This window comes from Mytilus trossulus, chromosome 12 (assembly GCF_036588685.1).
Source record: "Mytilus trossulus isolate FHL-02 chromosome 12, PNRI_Mtr1.1.1.hap1, whole genome shotgun sequence".
Classification (NCBI taxonomy): domain Eukaryota; kingdom Metazoa; phylum Mollusca; class Bivalvia; order Mytilida; family Mytilidae; genus Mytilus; species Mytilus trossulus.
Genome location: NC_086384.1, coordinates 19,164,184 through 19,189,360, shown reverse-complemented (window position 1 = coordinate 19,189,360; position 25,177 = coordinate 19,164,184). Strand labels below are relative to the sequence as shown.

Genomic DNA, 25,177 nt, shown 5'->3' with positions numbered 1-25,177 from the left:
TTAATGTTGAGTTTATCTGACAGTTGTAATAAAGATTTATATTTAGGTCAATCAACATAATATCAATGATTAGTAAAGGAGGCGAGACATTTCAGCGTGTGCACTCTTGTTGTGTTATGGTATTTTTATATATTCTATATACAATAGATCATCTATATTTGGTGTATGGAAATATTTTAAGATGTACATGTCATTCTCCCATGTTTTGTTTGACCTTGACCTCATTTTTATGGGTCATTGTTCAGTCTCAATTTTTGTGTTTGGTCGTTTTGCTTGAACTATAAACAATAGGTCAACTATATTTGTTGTACAAATTGCTAGTTGTTTATGTCTGCCTGGCAGGTATCATCTGACCTTAACCTCTTTTTCATGGTTCATTGGTCAATGTTAAGTTTTCATGGTTAAGTTTGTTTCTTAGATACTATAAGCAATAGTTCAACTATATTTAATACATATATATTGATGGTTGAAAGGTGTACATGTCTGTTTGGTATGACTCATCTGACCTTGAACTCAGTAATTTTGATGATTCATATACTAGCCGCCTTTAAGAGAAGCCTAGTCTGGACATAACCAATCTGTCTGTCTGTAGAACTAGACGTCTCTGAAATGAGGGTAGAATACCTAGCATTATAATGATTCCACGGCTCAGATTGCAGGCAAGCAAATCAAAGATATTACCTTTACCTACACACGCTAGTCTTTTTGCTGTACCGGTAAATTCGATCAATATTTAAAGGTGTATAGCAGTGTCACTTTTAGTTGGTATTGGTGTTACAACTGTAGAAGATACAATGTAGGCGATGAAACAGACAACTTCACGGCAAAAAAAGACATTTGACAGAAAGACAAACAAAAGTTTAAAAATAATATGTCTTTTTCTTTACATAAAACTAAAGATTGAGAAACGAACCCCTTAAAAGTCAGATATAAAGGCTTCGGTATTTGAAGAAACATAACACTACTTCACAGTCTCTTGCCTTCTGCATTTCTCTCACAGTTATCCATAAGATAACTTAAATCTGGCCAAGTATTTGCCATAGTCATCACAAATAAAACCAGAAGACTCCTCATGTTTAACACAAATACACCTTAGGTATTCCAGTCCTTCTTCTTCACTAATCAGTACTTTACTTTCATGTCCATCTTTTGATATTAGTATTATTCTATCAGCTTTGCATTCTGCCACAATAACATTACCATGACTATCTGTACAAAGTCCTTTCGGTCCTTCTAATTCCTGTGTGTATTGCCAGATCTGTTTACCTGATCCATCAATGCAGTATACTGCATTACCATTATAGTCACTATAGATAACTCTGTCTTTACAGTAGACAAGGTGGTCCAGTGTGGATTCAAACGGAACTTCCATGGAATTTAGAGTTCTTCCTTCCAAGTCTATAATAGATGGGGAGGACAGGGGTAAGGGAGACAGGGAGAATGGAGAAAAAAATAAAATATGAAAACATAAAATATCTCTCTTTTTTCTGGTAAATTAGAAAAAAAAGGAGAAGAGGGATAGGAGAAAGGAGAAGAGGGGTGGGAGAAGGGAGAAGGGTACCCCCTGTCCTCCCCTCATAATACGGATTTCATTAGCAGTACTCAAACCAACAGCAAGAGAATTATTGGAGAAGGATAATCCCCAGCATTGTTTGTTAAATGTTATAAACTTAGTAATGTTTCCATCCCCCATATTGAATATCTTCATAGACTGCTCATTGGTAAATGTTATAAACTTGGTAATTTTTCCATCCCCCATATTGAATATCTTGATAGACTGCTCAAGAGGATAAGTTATGGCAATGGTGTCCTGGCTGGTCTCTGTAGCACTCCATGCTTTACCAGGTACTGGCAATGGTGTCCTGGCTGGTCTCTGTAGCACTCCATGCTTTACCAGGTACTGGCAACTGTTTCTGAAGTTCTCCATCAGAATCAAGAATATTAACCTTACCATACTGTTCAACTAATATACATCTTCCATCCCTCAGACTAATAATGTCAGTGATGTACTTCTTCATGTTTATTTCTATCTTTTCTGTTTCAATATTCATTGTCGCGTTATTTATGTTGGATTGTCCGTGTGATTTAACTTGTGCTTTCTTATACACACTATTTTCCCTATTTACGGTTTTATCACTTTGGACAACAGCAATTTCCCCCAAGGATTCTAATGATTCTATGTTGCTTAGTACTTTTTCGATCTCCTCATTTTGCTTCATCATGATGTTAAATTCTTTAGTTATGTCATTGTTTTCTAGGCCGTCAACATATTGTTGATATTGATGTACTTGTTGTTCAATTTGGTGGACACCTAGAAATGTTTGGAGTTTTGATGTCTGTGTTGTTACTGTTTGTAAATGTTCTTTCAATTCCTTTAAGTTTTTCTCCTTATCTTCAATTTCAGAAATAAGATGGGTTGCTGTTGACCTTTCCTGGATCCAAAGGTTATCTGCTTTTTGGCATAACTGTATCTCTAGGTGATCTATATAGATATAGGAAGATGTGGTGTGAGTGCCAATGAGACAACTCTCCATCCAAATAACAATTTAAAAATTAAACCATTATAGGTTAAAGTACGGCCTTCTGTCTGTTTATTTTCTTTCGAATTTTTTTAATTGATTTCTTAATGCGCTTATTCTGCTTTTCTCCTGTTTTAATGTTTTTTGATTTGTTGTTCATTGTTTCATCAAAAACTAACATGATTGAATTTATATCTCTCTCAACAGATTCTTTAAATTTAAGAATTTTTGTTTTCTCCACTACAATATCTAACTTTTGTATTTCAGTACATTTTGAATGACTGGCTGAAATACATTTATCACAGCAGGGTACCAAATGAGCAGGACAGTACATGCTAAACTCTTGACAATGTTGGTCACATTCTGTTTTAATTGTTTGGATGGACGATTGGTAATTTGTGGCGTTAATGGTCCTGTGATCATGTGTACCTTTGATTTTTTTATGACGTTTAGAACATACTGAGCATAGTCCCTCTTCGCAATTATAACACCATATATCAGCTATATTGTAAACTTCTCCTTCTTGGCAAGGTCCACAAGGTATAGATTTACTGGATGCCATGACCTATGTATATACAAAGAGTAATTCAATTATATGCAAGGTCACAAACCACACACTATTAGTGTTTTTTTTTTAGACATGATCTATATGTTCAAAGTCAAGCACAGACCATGAAGCAGATTTATCGAGTAAATTGTAAAATTGTGTAAATGAATTATATTTCAATATTTGGAGATTTATTGCAGATTTTTAATTCGTTATTTGACAGAAATCATTTATATAAACTGTGACCAAGTTCGAAACAAAAACAGAGAGGCAATCATGAACCAAATACGTTAGGGATTTTGTTTGCTTTTTTATTTCAACATAAAAATGTTTCATACTGTGTCAGGAGAACACCCTTGTGTAATATACTAATAATGCATATGAGTAACTAATCCGAGATTAACGTGACTGACGTTCAACGGCTGTTTTGCCGTCAGAGTAATATCGGACTAATGAATAATGTATTTATTGGGATATGTAGTAATTGCAACACGATGAGCAGAGGGAATTGTTGATACATAAAAAAAGGGAAGTTGACAAATCAAAAACTAGGTGTAATGGGGTCAACTAAACGACCAGGAAATATGTTATTACAGGTTCAGTAACATGACTTTGTCCAATGTAAATTGTTGTTTAAAATTGTGCATCATTTTTGGATTTTGTTCATTGTCGAAAGCCGTACGATGACCTCAGTAAAGCCATAGTTTACAACATCGACTTCATGTGGAATTTAATGGATAGTATTTTCATTTGCAAACATACCACCTTTTTTTGTATTTTGTAAATTGACTGGGTTTATTTTACCATTTATTTTCCTCATTTTCATATGTAATTTATAATGGCATTTGTAAATGAAGTCTTTGAACGTCAATCAATAAATATGAAGTGGAACCTACCAAGAGGAAATTCAAAACTCATAAGGCAGAGAGAAAACTGGCAACGCAAAAAAAAAATCTTAAAAAATCACTTACAATTTAATGTCAATGGCTAATATAAAACGGCAAGTCTTATCCTACTTGAAGCAACATTTGTCAATTAATGCGTTAAACACTATGTAAAAAAACATAGTTCGATCATGAATTTTGTTGAAAAAATGTTGACAGAATAAGCTTAGGTTCATATAAATTAATGCCGCACTAAATCGTTATGAAATATTTCGTTCCATGCTATTTTAATTCGGTTGTTGTTTGCTCTTTCGTCGGGTTGTCTCTTTGACATATTCCCCATTTCCATTCTCAATTTTATATTTAAGTTTAATAGTTTACCATATTTTAACGGCTACTAAATTTTACCTTTTAGAATTCTATTGAAGAAAAATTTAAGAAAATTTTGCAAAAAGCTAAAATAAAACCAACAAGCATATTATGAAAACCTATTAAACTATACTTGCGTTATTTGAAAACCAAATACCATTTGTTTATTTAATGCTCAATTCACCTGTGTATGATATGTCTGTTTGAATTCTCGAATTCAGTATTTCAATATGTCAGCCTCCTACAAGGAAGTTAATCATGACATGTTTATACCTGATCATTGTAATTAATAAACATTTAATCGACAGAATATACAAAATCAGTTTAAATGACTGGACAGAACGTTAACCTTACTTTGATGGATGTGATTTTCCCGGTCCTTTAATTTGGCAGAGACTTATAAATGTGTATACAATGTATATATATATGTCTCTGATTTGGTCAAATAAATCTTGACGTGTTTCTGTTCTTGTACATCCTTGGCTTTCAAATATTCACCGCTCCTAGTAAAGGTTAATCCAGAAACGCGCTTTAGTCGCATGAAATTATATTTTTTTCCATTTTATACTTACATTTTAAGCAACTGGTCTTCATGTTATCAAACTTTAAACTAAATGATCCGTCCTAGGGATTATATTTTACAAATAGTATCTGTGCATTTGATTTATTACAAACCATAACCGCTGATGCTACCGTATAAAACCATCAAAAATAGGAGGTTTCAGCTATATTAGAAAGGTGATTACAACCATATGTCCCCATCCACTAAAAAACATTTCTCGATCCAAATTGTTTTGCTATTTCTTCTTTTTGAACCCTTGCTTCATCATAATTTGACATTTCATAGTAAGGCTTGTTATTTCCATTTTCGGTTCTTAGCTTAAAATAGCTTTCTGTCTCTTCGTGCACTTTGTATTTCTTTTTTAAATCATTTAAAGCTTCAGCCATGTCTATTGTTTGTGATCACATTTACAATGAAAGGGGGGTTCAAAACCCTGGAACTTCCCTTTTGATCCACCACTGAAAACATTGGAGATATATATTTTGACGGATTATATCATGAATATCTCTAGAATTTAAGAACTGAAGCAGTAAAATCAAAACTCTGACAAGAAATTATATGAATAACATGCCAAGTTAAGCCGTCTATCGCTTCGAAAAAAAGCATAACCAATTTCGGAGTATAATCGGCCAATGAAATGTGATTGTTATGTGGGTTGTTATGTTCTTTGAAAGATGATGTTAACCCATTTTTGCGTAATTTACAGAAACTGTGACGTTTAAAAGCAAACTATTTCTCAACACAAATGAAAGGATATGGAGTAAATGTACATAGGACATAGTCCCACACAATACATAGAGAGAAAAATATAAAAAGAGTGAGCAAGAAACAGGGATTGTGTTCCTGTTCTTCATCTTGACAGTTGATGTAGAGTCTTCAACAATGAACGAATTATTCATAGGACTTCCTACCATAAGCTACAACAAGGTCAAGTCTACAAAGAATTCAGAAATTGTCAATCAACTGAGTGATAATTTTCACCAATTCTTTTTGTGTTTTATCATGTTTATGACAAAAACTAAAGTTTACTGAAAAAAATCGGTCTTAACTGTTATTAATCTTGATAAAGTTTTTTCCCCTAAACAGTCATGTGTTGTCTGTTTTCTGTATTTGCCAAAAAGAATTTGAAGAAGGTAAATTCTTGTTTCTGTGTCATATTTTCCAGTTTGACCAGGTACTGGAAATTAAGAACCCGTGTGCGTATTATTGTTTAAGTATTTTATTTTACAGACAATTCAAATGCCTGAGTAAATATTTTGTACAACATTCCGCTTATAATATCTTATGCGATGATTATTGAGTCAATTCATTCTGAGGCTAATGACTCTCATTACTGTAAAATGATAATATAATTATTACATAATTGTATATATCATGTATATTGCATTGTATAAATGCATAAGACGTCCTTTTTTTTTTATTAGCGATACCTGGAGTTTATCATTGTGTGCATCAATTATTTCTATATTGCATAATAGTTGCAGGTCACTTAGTCTAAATATTTATATTTATATAGGGGTGGGTGTGAAAGGGGAAACATTGATTAGCTAACACTTTAATATCCCAAAGGTTAATTTCTCAAAGGTTAATTTCCGAATATTGCAGTTTACTTTGTGATTTTATTCGATCTTTAATTCACAATTATTTGGCCCGTTTTTATATATATTCATCTTATGACTTATGTTCCCCTTAAAGGCTTTTAATACATGCAAGCAGAGACGTCTCTGATGCAAGTAATACTGATAAGAGGGCCCTCATGGGGTTTTTGATTATGTGATTACTTGGCCGTTTTTTTAATGATTATTTGATTATTAAGCCAAATATTTCATGATTATTTGATTACCTAGGACTGTATTTTTAGTTTATGATTATTTGATTACTAAAGATAAGCAAATAGTTAATGATTATGTGATTATATTGGCAAAAAAATGGTGATTATGTGATTACTAGGACCCCCCCCCTCCCCATGAGGGGCCTCTGATAACGTGACATTCTACTATCTTTTTGGGTACGTTGCACTTCTATGAATCGCTACAGGTTCTTATCTCTATCGTAAATTTGATATCAGTCGAGGAGCAGAAGCCACAGGATGCAACAAGAAACCAGTGTCATCATCAAAGAGCCGATAACTCAATAAAGCATAAAGAGGTCACGGACGATGGCTTTCTTCAAGAAAAATATTAAATTCATAACTTCAGAGATTACTTTATTTGTGAGGTATTTGAACTAACGCCATATATAACCACTGGTCAAACGCAAGAAATGGCATTCTCTTTGCAAGCTGTCAAGTCTGGATTTCGGAGTTTGAACAAGATTTATGTGAGCACTAATGTCAGAAGTTATTATCTCTATTCACCGGAACCTTTTCACCCACTGCCTGACAGATTACCGCAAAAGAATACGGCAGAAGAGGCAGTTCAAGTTATCCAGTCAGGTAAGATTAAAAGAAAATAATAATATTCTTTATACATACACTTCATAGCCATAGGCGGATCCAAGGGAGGGGGGGGGGGCTCCTTTTGTGGCAAAAAAATTGGTTGATTATATAGGGAATCATTGAGGAATAACTGGAGTGGGCCCCCGCCTTAGGTCAGTCAGCGGCCCCCCTTAGGAAAAGTTCTGGATCCCCTACTGCACTTTGACCACCAAGTCTCAACAATCCATTACTACTACTAGTCGAATACAAAGTGTTTTTTACTATCCATACCCTCGACCAATACGACCCCCAAGTGAAAAAATAACTTCACTTGGGGCTCGTATGTATAGTAAAAAAGACATTAATTTGTAATCGACTAGTAATGGATTGTTGAGAATTGATATATATCTACTATACATTGTAGAAAATTGTAAATATAGAAAAAAAGAAAGAAAGAAAATTAGAGGGGTCCTAAAAAGGGGGATCCATGCCCAAAATACCTGTGACTTTGACAAATAATAAAATCAAGGATTTGTATAGTAAGACTTACTATACCATGTATACAAATCCTTGATAATATTACCATTCAGTCAAAATATAATTGAATACATGTTAAATTGTAAGCAGGGGCAGATCCAGTCATTAAAAAAAAGGGAGGGTCCCAAGTTCCCAACTCAGGATAAAATGGGTGAGGGTTTCAACTTTATGTCTCCATTCATATCCATTGATCCCCCCCCAAAAAAAAGAGTTCCGGTCTTCCACCACACATAGATCTCAACTGTGGGAAAAATTTGGTTGATTATATAGGGAATTACTGAAGTATGACTGGAGCCCCCCTTTCACCCCAATAGCCAGTGGCCCTTCACTTAGAATAAGTTCTTGATCCACCACTGTTCATGTATAAGTCACATGGTGAGCACAGTTGATAACGAACAAATGACTAAACTCTTGTATTTACATAGTTATTACAGTGCTTCACTAGCTATATCATACAACTCAATACACACAACACAATATATACTAATTCTTGATCTCAATAGAATTAAATGATTATTTTTAACAAAAATATTCTTTCAATATAAAATACTTATGTACTCTACATGCTCTATGCTCATTTTAAAATGGTACGCTTTATATTTGTGTAGAGAGGGTTATCTATCTATTTTTGTATAACAATGTATCTTGAAAGCTATAAAAGATAGTCAAAAATTTAGAAATCCATGTTTTAATATAATTAGAAATATATCTTTAATTCATTCAATTCAGGATTTAGAGTGTTTGTTCATGGAGCAGCAGCGACTCCTGTGCCATTGATTGAGGCTCTATGTCAGCATGGGTTAAAGGCAGGTTTGAGGAATGTAGAACTATTACACATTCATACAGAAGGACCAGGCACATACAATAAACCAGAATATGAAGGTTTGTAAACAGAGTTGTTTCCCTTTAGAATGTAGAACTATTACACATTCATACAGAGGAACCAGGCACATACAATAAACCCGAATATGAAGGTTTGTAAACAGAGTTGTTTCCCTTTAGAATGTAGAACTATTACACATTCATACAGAGGGACCAGGCACATACAATAAACCAGAATATGAAGGTTTGTAAACAGAGTTGTTTCCCTTTAGAATGTAGAACTATTACACATTCATACAGAGGGACCAGGCACATACAATAAACCAGAATATGGAGGTTTGTGAATAGAGTTGTTTCCCTTTCGGTATCTAAATAGAGAAACTAGAAAAAAACAAATATTTTTTTCATGAGCTATTCAAATTTATAGATTGATGAAAGTTATGACTTATCATTTCCTCAGATGATTTTGATATTCAGACAATGTCATAAATATTAAATTGGGACCTTTTTAGCTCACCTGGCCTGAAGGGCCAAGTGAGCTTTTCTCATCACTTTGCGTCCGGCGTCTGTCGTCGTCTGTCGTCGTCGTCCTGCGTCCGGCGTTAACTTTTACAAAAATCTTCTCCTCTGAAACTACTAGGCCAAATTAAACCAAACTTGGCCACAATCATCATTGGGGTATCTAGTTTAAAAATTGTGTCCGGTGACCCGGTCAACCAACCAAGATGGCCGCCATGGCTAAAAATAGAACATAGGGGTAAAATGCAGTTTTTGGCTTATAACTCAAAAACCAAAGCATTTAGAGCAATTCTGACATGGGGTAAAATTGTTTATCAGGTCAAGATCTATCTGCCCTGAAAATTTCAGATGAATCGAACAACCTGTTGTTGGGTTGCTACCCCTAAATTGGTAATTTTAAGGAAATTTTGCTGTTTTTGGTTATTATCTTGAAAAATATTATAGATAGAGATAAACTGTAAACAGCAATAACGTTCAGCAAAATAAGATTTACAAATAAGTCAACATTACCGAAATGGTCAAATGACCCCTTTAGGAGTTATTGCCCTTTATAGTCAATTTTTAACCATTTTTCGTAAATCTTAGTTATCTTTTACAAAAATCTTCTCCTCTGAAACTACTGCGCCATATTAAACCAAACTTGGCCACAATCATCATTGGGGTATCTAGTTTAAAAATTGTGTCCGTTGACCTGGTCAACCTACCAAGATGGCTGCCATGGCTAAAAATAGAACATGGGATAAAATGCAGTTTTTGGCTTATAACTCAAAAACAAAAGCATTAAGAGCAAAACTGGCATGGGTTAAATTGTTTATCAGGTCAAGATCTATCTGCCCTGAAAATTTCAGACGAATCGATAGTCAATTTTTAACAATTTTCATAAAATTTGTAAATTTTTACTAACACTTTTAACTGAAACTACTGGGCCAATCATTATAGATGGGGATATATGTACGCAGCAAGAATGTTCAGTAAAGTTAGATCTACAAACATATCACCATCACCAAAACACAATTTTTTCACGAATCTATCTGTGTCCTTTGTTGAATATTCACATATACAAATGTACCAAGGTGAGCGACACAGGCTCTTTAGAGCCTCTAGTTTTGGATGTGACAAGTATTTAGAAATATCTTGTATGTATGTATTGTGTTTGGAGTACATGTATGTGAGTTTGATGACTTAAGGTTTATTTCACTTTTGTTGATGGTTTGTTGTCTCATTAATGTATATCCAATATCTCCTTTTATTTATTTAAATTTATATTATTTATACAGGAATATTTAGATCGAACTCTTTATTCCTTGCCGCCAATGCTCGGAAAGCTGTTATGGATGGGCGAGCAGATGTTATACCAGTCTTCCTTTGTGAGATACCTTTACTGTTCAGGAGGAACAAGATTCCTCTGGATGTAGCTCTCATATCTATCACACCTCCTGATAAACATGGCTTTTGTTCTCTTGGACCCAGTGTGGACTGTACACGTGCTGCCATTCAGAACGCCAAATATATCATAGGTATGGGTGATATTAATTTAATTTCAAGATACCATTCAATGAGACCCTTATCAGTCATACCACCTGCATATAGATTTTGTTTTATTAGACCTGATATGTAGTAATTTTTTAATTGCCCCCTAAAAATAATGTCCCAATTTATTAAGTTTTTGAATTATTTCTTCAAGAATGGTGTTTTTCAATGCATGCTGCAAACTTTCTTTAAATGAATATTTAAAATGCTTGGTGAAATATACATAGATTTTCTTATATATGTTCTCCTGAATTTTGAAAGGGAGATAAGATCAATGAGTTTAGATTATCTCCCATGGAAACTTATTTAACAGAAAAGAAAAAAAAATAGTATGATAGCTTATAAGTTTTAACATTTTTAAAGCAATTCAAAAATTACTACCTCCAAACTTTCGTTTGACTCTTTAACAATAACTTTATGTATAATGTATATAATTTTTTTAAGCAAGATTTTTGCTTTTTGAAGAATTGACTATGGTTCAAGTTACAGTAATAGACTTTTTGCCTTTCAACATTGTTATGATAAAACTTGTTTATAAAGCTGGAAATGTTTGTATACTGATTCAAAGTAACACATTGTTTTCTATTTACTTTTCCCTCTTGCTCTCCATTGCAGCAAACAAGTATACACCTTATCGCTATTTGTCCGCCATTACTGGATTTCACACAGGTTCCCATAAAATTTTGACGTCATAAAACAAAATATCTGACTCCACAATGGAAAAGTGATTGTTGTTGACGTCAAAAGTTCAAGCAGCCGGGATAAGCAATAAGATGTTTTCATACAATATGCACGAACTTCGCAACAAGGGAAATAAATTTGTAGTCAATTGTAATTATAAAACCGGACTAGGCTTTCTGAAGTTAGTTTCCAGAAGGTCTTACAGGTGAAGTTAAAAATCCACTTATTATACAATGATTTGTTTCAAGTTAAGCCAAAAGACACCTTCCTAGAAATTTTGGCGAAGGTTTAATCCACCAATCACATGTTTAAATTTTCAGGTTTAGTGAATAGACATTTAGATGAGAGCTCCAATAGCAGATGGTACAATTCACTGACTAAACAAGTATAATTTTTTTCAGGTATGGCTAATCGACACTTGCCTAGAACCATAGGAGACGGTATTATCCACCAGTCACATGTGGATACAATAGTTGAATGTGACTACCCATTACATGAACTAAAGAAAGGAGAACTTTCTCCAGAGGAGCAAAAGATAGGGAAATTAATAGCAGAACATCTGGTTGAAGATGGTGCAACATTACAGATGGGTTTGTCTTTATATATATTTTACTGTGGATTCTGTATTATTCATCGATATACCTATATGGCTCTCAAGGCCAATACAGCCAGTTAATAACACTATAATATTATGTACAGAAATCAGATTTCAATACCAACACTGGATACAGGATTTATTTTTCAAAACAATATAAAATCACATGCAATATCTACATTTTTGTTTAAGGGCCAGCTGAAGCCCACTTCCCATTGCAGGATTTTCTTGCTATGTTGAAGACCCATCAACATAGGTCATTTTGGTGACTTTAATAGTTTGCTATACAGTTTGTCCTCATTGTTGAAGGCTGTTTGGTGACCTATACTGGCAAAATTGTTCATCATTTTGTCTCTGGTGGAGAGTTATCTCATTGGCAATCTTACCACATCTGCTCAGTTTATTACATACAAAACTTATATGACATAATATGTATATTGTGTTAATTATTTGCACTTCTATGCTGTATGTCTTGAATAATATAATTTAACACTTAAGTAAAAAAACAAAACAACTTTGCCTGACCCATTGTATAATAAATGATTTTTGTAGGTATTGGATCTATACCAGATGCTGTTTTAGCCCAACTGAATGATCATAAAGATTTAGGAGTTCATTCTGAAATGTTCAGTGACGGAGTGGTAGAACTTGTTGAGAATGGCTGTATTACTAATGCTAAGAAAAATATAGAAACTGGAAGTATTATTAGTAGTTTTGCTGTAGGAACAAGAAAATTATATGACTTTATGGATGATAACCCATTTGTTGGTAAGTTCTAGGTATTGATAACATTAATGGGCACCTGTAATGAGGTGAAGATTGAAATCCAATCAAAACTCTATGTTCATGATGTTACTAACTTGATATCTAAATCTCTCAAAATATTACAAAATTAAATATACTGTTATTAACATTTTTTGTCATGCTTGAAGATATTGCCTTGATATTTGTTTTACATAGTTTACACCATGACAAATTATAGATGAAATTAACATTTTTCCAAATATAATATTTTTTAACCGGTAGGGTACTATGCATTGCCATGCAATACTCTCAGAATGCTTGCTTTCAAAGACATCTTTTAAACAGTTGACTTTCTGGTTTGCCTATCTATGATGTGTGTCATGCAGCATGGCCAATAGTGAAAACAAAAGCATTTACTTAGGACAAAATAGGGTTACAGGTTCTGCAAGTACACTTATAAAACCTTTTTATTAAAACAATTGGTCAACTTGACCTAGAATTTGCATGAATAATCACAACGATGGGTAGTTTTGTTGAGATCATTTAATGAAAAAGCTACGAGCTTAAATGGAACTCTTTTGCACTTCTGAGCTTTATTTACAACATTTTCATATCAACTAAATATTTCCTTGTTTTCAAAATTCCAAAAGGGAACATACTTTGTATATCATTGAAAAGGAAATACAAATGTAATGTCAGCCATGTAATTGAGAGGGAAAATAAAGAACTGAAGGAGGCCAATGGCTGAAACGTCTTGAAAAATTTGTTTATTTATAAAATTGATTAAATATTTAATGTTGTTAAATTATGTTCCTGTTTATTTCAGAAATGTGTGATGTAGGCTTCACTAACAGTGTTGCCGTTATATGTCAGAATCCTAAAGTAACAGCTATAAACTCTTGTATAGAAGTAGATTTAACAGGACAAGTATGTGCCGACTCAATAGGAGAAAAGATGTATTCAGGATTTGGAGGTCAGATTGACTTTATAAGGGGTGCTGCACTAGGCCTTGATGGTAGGGGGAAACCTATTATAGCCATGCCATCAACTACCAAGAGGGGAGAGAGCAAAATTGTTAATATGCTGAAAAATGGTAAGAAATTATTCTACATGTATTGTAGGTATATTTATATATAATTATTAATAGATACAAATATGGGCATTCCTATATATAGAAGACAGCTACCTAAATTTTGGGTATTACCGTCCAACTTCTCTTTACATCAAGAGAATCTCAGTATTGTAGAGTCACACTAATATTTCAATGAGACTTTTTTCATATTTTCTAAAAGTATAAAAAAAAAAGCATTTCAAATCCATTGATCATGATGATCATATTATATTACTTGTCTGAAACATGATTTTTCTAAATAGGATGTAAAAAAAACCATTACAAATCCATTGATCATATTATATACCTTGTCTGAGACATGAATTAAATAAACCTAATATAGTTTGCATAGAATAAAATGCATTTAAGGTGGCCCCCAACACTTTAACTAAAATTAATTTGGCTCGTTTAATTTTCTTGAAATTTTGACAAAGTATTTACTTTGACCCTTTGACAAAAATATAAAAATTCTAAAAAAAATGAACCAACCGTTTTTTTTAGAATATTTACACTGTTTATATAGCAATTTGACAAACACCAATTTTGATCATTGAGAAGCTTAGTATTTCTTTTACAACACAACATAATTTAAACGTTTAGCTGACTTTACAGAGTTATCTCCCTGTAGTGTTAGGTACCACCTGAAGCTAACTTACTTTTTTCTGCCAGGAGGCAGGAAACAAGTGTCTATTTTTGGCCTAATGACTTGTTTACAATACCATTGAAGATATATTTATGCATTGATATAACATATTGTGGATTCATTATTATTCATTGGATATTTTTGAACCGCAAATTCAAATGATCAATGAATTATAAATTTTCTATATAGTTTTATATGCAGAGATTTGTATACTGTAAACCAAATTATTTTCGCGGATACTTTATTTCGCGTTTTGCCTATTCTTGTTCCCTTCGCGGCTTTTTAATTTCGTGATATTCTTATTTCTTAGTGTAGTTTAATAAGAAGAGATCCAAATTTTCAATGTTCGCGACAATTTATATTCGCGTTATTTTTCTACTCGCAAAATTCGCGAAAAATAAATCGCTCGCGAAAATAAGTTGGTTTACAGTAACCACAAAAAGCAAAAATCAAATATCCATGAAAATGTAAGTTTTTCTTATCCACAAAAATTGATACCAATGAAAACAAAAGAATCCACAATATGTAACATTAATTCCCTAAAATGAGGTTTATTTTGTTCCAGGTAGTGGTGTAGTGACAACCAGAGCACATGTTCACTATATTGTAACAGAGTATGGTATTGCTTATTTATTTGGCAAAAACATTAGACAGCGAGCGTATGAACTTATCCGACTAGCACATCCAGATCATAGGGAAAGATTAGAAAAAGAAGCTTTCGAAAGAATGAAGTGCATGCCATCACCATAGAAAAAATTTGTTATTTTGTGCTACTTATTGTAAAACACAGATTGTGGTGATTCAATGCCAGTTCTGTGAAACGAAAAATCGTCTCATTTCTTCCATGTGATTTTTTCTGACCTATTTTTAAGGATCCCATGTTATTAATCATGTATCCACCATTTTAAGGGATGCATTGAAAGTTTACAGTATGTAAATGTATGCTCTGTGGATACATTTAATATGATAATATTCTGAGTTTATAAATCTACTGCTTATTAGTTGCATCTTTTGTATAAGTACAGCTGTTTCACAAACCACGCCTCTTTTGGGGAGAAATTTAATAAGCATTGACATACCTGCCAACTTTTCAAAATGCCTATGGGGGTTTTGCGTGCAAGATGGCTGACATAGTCCTAAGAAACCTTCAAGGGACAAATAACATTTTAATGTTGTTTTTTAGCTTCTTCATACTTTTAAAAGCCTAAAGTCATTGTAAAATAATTGTTTTGTTTAAATTGTGGACAAAATTGCTCTTTCAAAACTTCAATTTGGGAGCCTCAATGGGGAAAATCCCCCACAAATAGTGACAGTTGGCAGGTATGCATTGATAATTTGTTTTGTTTGCCTATTGGCTCACACATATGATCTTTATGCTTCATTGCATAGAGACACAGCTTGAGAATTTTACCAGTAAAGATATACATGGATGGAGGCCAAATTAAATTATGAGGAAGACCCAAAGTTGAGGGAGGGTACTAGTACATAATTTTAGTATAGTAAGATATTTTTTACAAATCTTCGTAGTAAAAGTGACACAATTTAATCAATAAAAGGAGTTGTGAAATTGCATTGTCTTGCTCTAACTAATACATTAAATGAAAGTCTCAAACAAATGAACTTATAAAATATTTATGTTTTAAATGGTAGTTAATCACTGAATTCTGTTAAATATTCCGGCCAGTAATTCATATTGCCCAGTATAATCTAGTAAAACTAGTGTTTTCCAGTATTTCCCAATTATTAGGGCATTACTCATAAAACTCAGGTTTTTGCCAACCCAGTGAAATCGTTTGTTCTCAGGTTTAAGTTGATTGTAAAATTTCTTTCTCATGAAATTGTAGTCACATCAATTTCAAACTTATTAAAATTTTTCATTATAATTTGAACTTTTAAAATAATATCCCTTATAAAAGATTTTGTAATTCACTGAATTTTAAAATTGGAGAATGTGTATCTGTTTTTTTTACTAGATATTTACTATGAAGCTGTTGCCACAGTAACTCCAAACATAATATACATGTACATTATGATGTTGACTTTTTAGCTCACCTGGCCCAAAGGGCCAAGTGAGCTTTTCTCATCACTTGGCGTCCGTCGTCTGTAAACTTTTAGAAAAATCTTCTCCTCTGAAACTACTGGGCCAAATTTAACCAAACTTAGCCACAATCATCATTGGGGTATCTTGTTTAAAATTGTGTCCGGTGACCCGGCATACCAACCAAGATGGCCGCCACGGGTAAAAATAGAACATAGGGGTAAAATGCAGTTTTGCTTATAACTCAAAAACCAAAGCATTTAGAGCAAATCTGACAGGGGTAAATTATTTATCAGGTCAAGATCTAACTGCTCTGAAATTTTCAGATGAATCTGACAACCCGTTGTTGGGTTGCTGCCCCTGAATTGGTAATTTTAAGGAAATTTTGCTGTTTTTGGTTATTATCTTGAATATTATTATAGATAGAGATAAACTGTAAACAGCAAAAATGTTCAACAAAGTAAGATCTACAAATACGTCAACATGACCAGAATGGTCAATTGACCCCCTAAGGAGTTATAGCCCTTTTAAGTCAATTTTTAACAATTTTGTAAAATTTGTAAATTTTCACTTACATTTCCACTGAAGCTATTGGGCCAAGTTCATTAAAGATAGAAATAATTTTAAGCAGCAAGAATGTTTAGAAAAGTAAGATTTACAAACACATCCCCATCACCAAAACACAATTTTGACATAAATCCATCAGTCTTCTTTGTTTAATATTCACATAGACCAAGGTGAGCGACACAGGCTCTTTAGAGCCTCTAGTTTTTAACACTATATAAAACAGTCAGATATCAGGCGCGTAGCTCCCTATACGCTTACACGCAGTTAAAATTAAAGATTTGACAAGATTTTGGGTTTTACTGAACATTGAAACTTGATAATGTATATCTGGTTACAATTTTTAGTCAAGATAGTTTACTTCGATTTGTGGTCACAGTAACTTGAAAACTTAGTGCAAATGTTTTTATACATGTAATATGTTTTGCTTTGCTTTTGTTTTGTTTTTTTGTTTGTTTTTTTGTTGTTATTTTTATGAATATATGCCAAATTACATGATCAGATTTTGAGGTTCATTTAACTTAGAAATGTGAGTATTGCAATAGTAACCACAGACATAATATTTCTCTGCTGCTTAATGCAACAGCTTTTGTGCCATAATATTACAAATGTTGTTCCTGCCTAGCTATTATGTAAATACTACTGAAGGGGTGGACAGTACTAAGAGAATATGATAATGAGGGGGTTAGAATAGGAATCAAGGGTGAGACAGGGTGTTAAAATTGGGATGTTCTTGGGGAAATTGTGTTACCAATTTTCATGTGGGAGTAAGGGGGTTAAAAGTGAGAGTAGGGGGAGGAATTCAGGAGTACTGTGGGAGTTGGGGAAAAGGTAATTGGGAATCAGGGTTCCCCTGTCCACCTGTTGTATTTTCTTTGCTTTATAAATGTTATACAAATATAAATATATGAATATAATTACATTAATTAATTTGTATATTTTAAGGACTGATGAGATATTGTAGTATAGAAATTTTGAATGAAAATCATGTGATTAAAATTGTAGCATTATAATCTAAATGTAATCATGGTAGATTTTGAGTCAGTAATGATTTATATAGCTGAAAAATCTGGGGAAAATGAAGGCAACACAATGTTGTATTGCAATCAGGTATTTTTATATATTTTTCACTGCAATTTAGCAGTCAAACCCTAGCTTCTTAGTCATTAAAATATTCACAGCTTAAAACAGCAACACTACAGACCTCTTTGTCAATATTCCCAATTAATTGGCAACTTTCCTAATATGATTTATTTATTCCCTTTTTAGCTCACCTGGCCCGAAGGGCCAAGTGAGCTTTTCCCATCACTTGGCGTCTGGCGTCCGTCGTCGTCGTCCGGCGTCTGTCGTTGTCGTCCGTCGTCGTTAACTTTTACAAAAATCTTCTCCTCTGAAACTGCTGGGCCAAATGAAACCAAACTTGGCCACAATCATCATTGGGGTATCTAGTTTAAAAAATTAGTGGTGTGATCCGCCAAACCAAACAAGATGGCCGCCATGGCTAAAAATAGAACATAGGGGTAAAATGCAGTTTCTGGCTTATATCTCAAAAACCAAAGCATTTAGAGCAAATCTGACATGGGGTTAAATTGTTTATCAGGTCAAGATCTACCTGCCCTGAAATTTTCAGATGAATTGGACAACCTGTTGTTGGGTTGCTGCCCCTGAATCTGTAATTTTAGGGAAATTTTGCTGTTTTTGGTTATTATCTTGAATATTATTATAGATAGAGATAAACTGTAAACAGCAATTATGTTCAGCAAAGTAAGATTTACAAATAAGCCACAGCACCAAAATGGTCAGTTGACCCATTTAGAAGTTATTGCCCTTTAAAGTCAATTTTTAACCTTTTTTCATAAAATTTTATAGATCTTTTACAAAAATCTTCTCCTCTGAAACTGCTGGGCCAGATTAATCCAAACTTGGCCACAATCATCTTTAGGGTATTTAGTTTAAAAAATGTGTGGCGTAACCCGCCAAACCAACCAAGATGGCCACCATGGCTAAAAATAGAACATAGGGGTAAAACACAGTTTTTGGCTTATAACTCAAAAACCAAAGAATTTTGAGCAAATCTGACATGGTTTTAAATTGTTCATCTGGTCATGTTCTATCTGCCCTGAAATTTTCAGATGAATCAGAGAACCTGTAGTTGGGTTGCTGTCCCTGAATTGGTAATTTTAAGAAAATTTTGCTGTTTTTGGTTATTAACTTGAATATTATTATAGATAGAGTTAAACTGTAAACAGCAAAAATGTTCAGCAAAGTAAGATTTACAAATAAGTCAACATTACCAAAATGGTCAATTGACCCCCTAAGGAGTAATTGTCCTTAATAGTAAATTTTTTACAATTTTCATAAAATTTGTAATTTTTTACTATGGTTACATTTTCCACAGAAACTACTGGGCCAAGTTCATTATAGATAGTGATAATTGTAAGCAGCAAGATTGTTCAGTAAAGTAAGATGTACAAACATATCACCATCACAAAAACACAATTTTGTCATGAATCCATCTGCTTCCTTTGTTTAATATTCACATAGACCAAGGTGAGCGACACAGGCTCCTAGTTACTTTTTAAGTTGTTACTTTTTTATTAACAGCAATTTTTCAATTATTTATTAAGATATGCAACTTTGTTTCTTCAAACGCATATATATTGTTCATGATAATAAATCACAATCTTTGTTTTTCTTTTTGTTCTATATGTCAGACACTTGAATTGTGCGCTTGTTTTCAATTGCTAGAAAAGGTTCATTATGACATGCAGCAAATATTTCATAACATCTACAATAATGAGGGCCCTCATGGGGTTTTTGATTATGTGATTACTTGGCCGTTTTTTTAATGATTATTTGATTATTAAGCCAAATATTTCATGATTATTTGATTACCTAGGACTGTATTTTTAGTTTATGATTATTTGATTACTAAAGATAAGCAAATATTTAATGATTATGTGATTATATTGGCAAAAAAATGGTGATTATGTGATTACAAGGACCCCCCCCCCCCATGAGGGGCCTCAAAAATAAAATCTAATAACCTATATATATATAAAAATATTGCGACAGCTGAAGTAGAAAAACAATTAACAGATGTATATTTTTTTAGAATTTAATTTATTTTAATACATTGCAATCCCTTTCAATTTGTGATCAATTCTATCCAGTCATGTTCTGTTTTCTTTTATTTTAACAATTACTTAATTAAAGAGGTGACTGAAAATGATAGAGTTATAGTTATATATGTCTTTATGAAAATATGAGAAAGCAAGCAGTCTTTTCTTAAGACTTGGGACTATTTTTTTGTTAAAAACTGCTGTTAAACACTGAATGAATGTTTTTATTTTGGTTTATTTAATTTGTATATTTCATATTTTATTATTTTATTGATAATACATTTGTAACATTTTTACAAATATATAAGTGGGGATGTATGTGTTCAAATGCTTTTGAATAGTAAACCAGATAAATATATTAAATATAAAAGACACAAGGGAGGTATTTGATCCATGCATAGGATTATAAGTACACCACTAATTCATGGCCCCATTGCTTTCAATGTTAAATTCCTCCATTTCAAGCAGGCCCACCTCTTTTGTTTAAATAAAGTGGAAATCATTGCATGTCAAAGTAACACTTTATGGTGTCTTGTACTGAAAATATCAACATAGTTATTACCTTTAATTGCATATAAGAAAGAACTGGTTCCAAGAACTTCAGATGTACTAAAACAGGTACTTCAGATCTGACAAACAGACAAAATGTACCCTCTTTTTAAAATTTGGTGCAGTTTTTTTAAATATTAAAAATTATACATTATGTAAGTTCAAAAGTGTTCTACAATGATCACCAGTCATTGATGCCAAAAATATCTAAATATTCTACATACTTTAAAAGTTACACTCATGCGTATTAACTATTTTGTGTTAAATATGTACTTCTTTTTTGGTATGTGCTTCTGGCCAGGCCCTAAATTAGTGGTGTTATTTTACACCATTATAATCAAAAGTAATTTAGTATTCTTGATGTAAATAAGGTTATGAGGTGGTATGGTAATCAGGAGAAAGTATAAAATTAAAAACATGACATGCATGAATTTACTATTTACTATTTTTTTATATTAATTTATATTTGTAAATATTCTTTCAGATATAAATTAATTTTATCAAAGGGTTCTTGCATTGATATATCTAGTAGTTGTAGAACTTTTGTTTTTATTCCCTATCAATTCAAAATGGATTATTTTTCCTTTTGTGTCTAATTGCCCACCATAAATATTCAATTTCTTATATAACCATTTTTCAAGATATTTTTTTTATATCATTGAAGATGCTTCTATTCAAAATTTGAAATTGATAGAACTGCTGATGGTATAAGAATGGAATGTTTTATCATACAAAATGTTTTGATCAACTATCAAGCTACTAACCCTTTGTTTCAAGAGGGAAATTATTTTTGACTGTAAGTCCTCAAAATGTGTGATATTGAATCTGCTTTTATTTACAGTAGTTTATTAGTATATTGATAAAAAGTTTTATTGTACACAAATTGGTTCTTAATTTATTTGCCTATAGTATTTCAGAACTTATTTTTGTAAGTTAAGACATCATATTTGATCACAGACGTCTTGAAGTTTTTCAAAATTGTTGAAGTAAATATTAATCCACTGAAATTGTTTCTCTTAAGCAGAACTTTTGCATTTTAATTTGGTTTGGTGTTTATGAGGAAGTATCATTCCTAAATTGTGGCTTTGGTGGCAGAGAGGTTGAGGTAGTTAATTTAATGATTAATGTTAATCCAAAGATCCTCAGCACAAGGTGCATTCAACTCTAATCCTTATTGATTAGGATTAACAGTTTACCTGGAAAAGTTTAGTGATTTTCTCCTGGAAGTGGTAAAACGATATCATCTACCAATAGATATATCTTAGAATAAACCCACAAGTGCTGAAGTGGCATTTAACACCAACTTGTCAATCAATCAATCCTTATTTTTTATGATGACGATTAAGGGGTCATCCATAATTGTCAACCACTTTCCAAAGTGTACAAAACATAAACTTTTCAGACCCACCCTCTCTCAAAAAGTGTACATCAACCATTTTCAGATTTCAAGACAAGAAGCAATGATTTTTTAATAAAAAAAAATATCCTGTTTATCACAGTTTAGTTTTAATATAGAAATTTGCATAGAAAAAAAACCCTGAAACATATCCAGGGGCGTAGCTAGAAAGAAACAATGTGCAAGCAACTATTTTTTGAGACCATTTTATGCAGAAAAATGTTTTCTTTTTCAGTTTTCGGTCATAGGACGGTTAAAAGAGGAGTTATATGTAGATAGGACTTATAAAAAATTTATGAATATACAACTATTAATAAATCTTCTGAATAGAGTAATACATAAACAACCAAATTGAGAATGTGCCAAAGAGACAACAACCCGACCACAGAGCAGACAACAGCAGAAGGTCACCAACAGGTCTTCAATGCAACGAGAAATTCCCGCACCCGGAGGTGTCCTTCAGCTGGCACCTAAACAAATATATACTAGTTTAGTGATAATGAACGCCATACTAAACTCCAAATTGTACACAAGAAACTAAAAGTTAAAATAATACAAGACTAACAAAGGCCAGAGGCTCCTGACTTGGGACAGGCGCAAAAATGCAGCGGGTTAAACATGTTTGTGAGATCTCAACCCTCCCCCTATACCTCTAGCCAATGCAGAAAAGTAAACGCTTAACAATAAAAAAATACAATACACACATTAAAATTCACTTATTTGTGATACAGAATTTACTCAAAATTGTCCAAAATCTGCTCGTCAGGTCTAGGCAGAAACAAACTTCTCATTACTTTAATTGTCAATATTCACACTGAAATGCCGATGAATATGCAGTAATGCTTGTAACTGTCGTCGTTCATTGTTGATCGTACATTTGTTTTCAACATACGCAAAAAAAATAATGAGACTTTCCAATACTGTTTTGGCGTGTTTGCAGGGTGATTGGCTCTGGTAGTCTGTCGACCACATCGCCTCGGCATATTTTCAAAGATATTGAAGGGTTCTGATAATTCTAATGCCGAGTGGTACATCTCATTCCAAACTGATGAACCGTAAACTGTAAAATGTGCTCCAAAAACTACATAGACTGAGTATTACAAATTCAAATCTTGTAAAAGATACAAGTTACTGTCCGATTTTGTCATAATCTCCAATAACACTTTTATTTTGAAACCAAATGCTGTTATTTAATGATAGTGACAACATAGGTGTTTCCTTTAACATTCAATCTATAATTTTTTTATTTTGCCAATTTTATTTTTTGCATGTCGAATCAATGTGCTTGCAACTGCGTGTAAGCGTATAGGGAGCTACGCGCCTGATATCTGACTGTTTTATATAGTGATAAAAACTAGAGGCTCTAAAGAGCCTGTGTCGCTCACCTTGGTATATGTGAATTAAACAAAGAAAGCAGACAGTTCATGACAAAATTGTGTTTAGGTGATTGTGATGTGTTTGTACATCTTACTTTACTGAACATTCTTGCTGCTTACAATTATCTCTATCTATAATGAACTTGTACGTGTAGTTTAAGTGGAAAATGTTAGTAAAAATTCACAAATTTTATGAAAATTGTTAAAAATTGATTATAAAGGACAATAACTTCTAATGGGGTCAATTGACCATTTTGGTCATTTTGACTTATTTTTGAGTCTTAAATTGCTGTATATTATTGCTGTTTACAGTTTATCTCTATCCTTAATAATATTCAAGATAATAACCAAAAACAGCTAAATTTCCTTAAAATTACCAATTTAGGGGCAGCAACCTAACAACAAGTTGTCCGATTCATCTAAAAATTTCAGGGCAGATAGATCTTGACCAGATAAACAATTTTACCCCCCTGTCAGATTTTCTCTAAATGCTTTGGTTTTTGAGTTATAAGCCAAAAACTGCATTTTACCCCCTATGTTCTATTTTTAGCCATGGTGGCCATCTTGGTTGGTTGGCCGGGTCAAAAAACACAATTTAAAACTAGACACATCAATGATGATTGTGGCCAACTTTGGTTTAATTTGGCCCAGCAGTTTCAGAGAAGATTTTTGTAAAAGTTAACAACGACGGACGCAGGACAACGACAGACAACGGACGCCAAGTGATGAGAAAAGCTCACTTGGCCTTTTAGGCCAGGTGAGCTAAAAAGGAAGTTCATGTACAACTTCACAGAACATATAAAAATGAACATGAAATGTTTTTGGGATGGGGACATTAAATATGAGGTCCCATGTTCAGGAAGTAGAACACTCTTTGCATGTTAAAGATCCTTCTCAACAAGCTCCTTTTTATTGGTCCAAAAGAGACTAGTTGTTTGGCAAAATTATTTCATACTGGTTTTGGATTTATGTATATTTCTGTGGTATTTAATTTAACTATTTGGTAATTGGTTCTCATTGTCTATCTTTTGTCTAAAATCTGTTAGTATTTTTACTTTGCATGGGTCAAAAGCTCAGAAATGAAGAAAAAAAAATGTTATATACAGCAACAAACAACCAACACTGTATTATTAGCTCCTGAATTAGGACAGGCAAATCCAAAATGTTGCCAGGTAAAATACTATACAGTAGAAATGAATTAATATATTGTATGAAGAAATGAAATATTAAAACGTTGGGTATCAAAACTATTTTATTCTTTCGTTTTTTCCAATTCATCAACATATTATAGTACTGTCGCTATATTTCATATTTCTCAGTTTAGAATTATTTTCCATTGTTGTAAACAAAATGTATTTTGTCCAGATATTCACATGTTACTGTTAGTCTGTTTTATTCATATAAATCTTTGCATTTAATGTATTACATATGCTGTTTTCTTACAAGTGATTATTCAACACATTTTACATGGGAGATAACTCTATAATCTACAAAAAAATGAAACAAAAATATCAATATAAATACCATATCCATCACTTACAGAATATGATAAAAAAAAATCTGTAAAAAAAATGAATTATATGTATAATTACTGTAAATTTGGAAATTCTAATGACATTTTTATTATTGCAATGTGATTATGTATGAAAGTAA

At 32.7% G+C, this 25,177-nt stretch overlaps 1 protein-coding gene across 1 annotated transcript; it reads left to right on the top strand.

The window, feature by feature from the left end:
• Positions 1 to 6,957: 6,957 nt before the first annotated feature.
• Positions 6,958 to 17,277, top strand: LOC134693110 (4-hydroxybutyrate coenzyme A transferase-like). Its single transcript, XM_063553820.1, has 7 exons — positions 6,958 to 7,315; positions 8,564 to 8,716; positions 10,453 to 10,692; positions 11,788 to 11,976; positions 12,534 to 12,749; positions 13,552 to 13,818; positions 15,045 to 17,277. Exons 1-7 carry the CDS (start codon positions 7,144 to 7,146, stop codon positions 15,227 to 15,229), a joined length of 1,422 nt encoding a protein of 473 aa, XP_063409890.1. The 5' UTR covers positions 6,958 to 7,143; the 3' UTR covers positions 15,230 to 17,277.
• Positions 17,278 to 25,177: the final 7,900 nt, after the last annotated feature.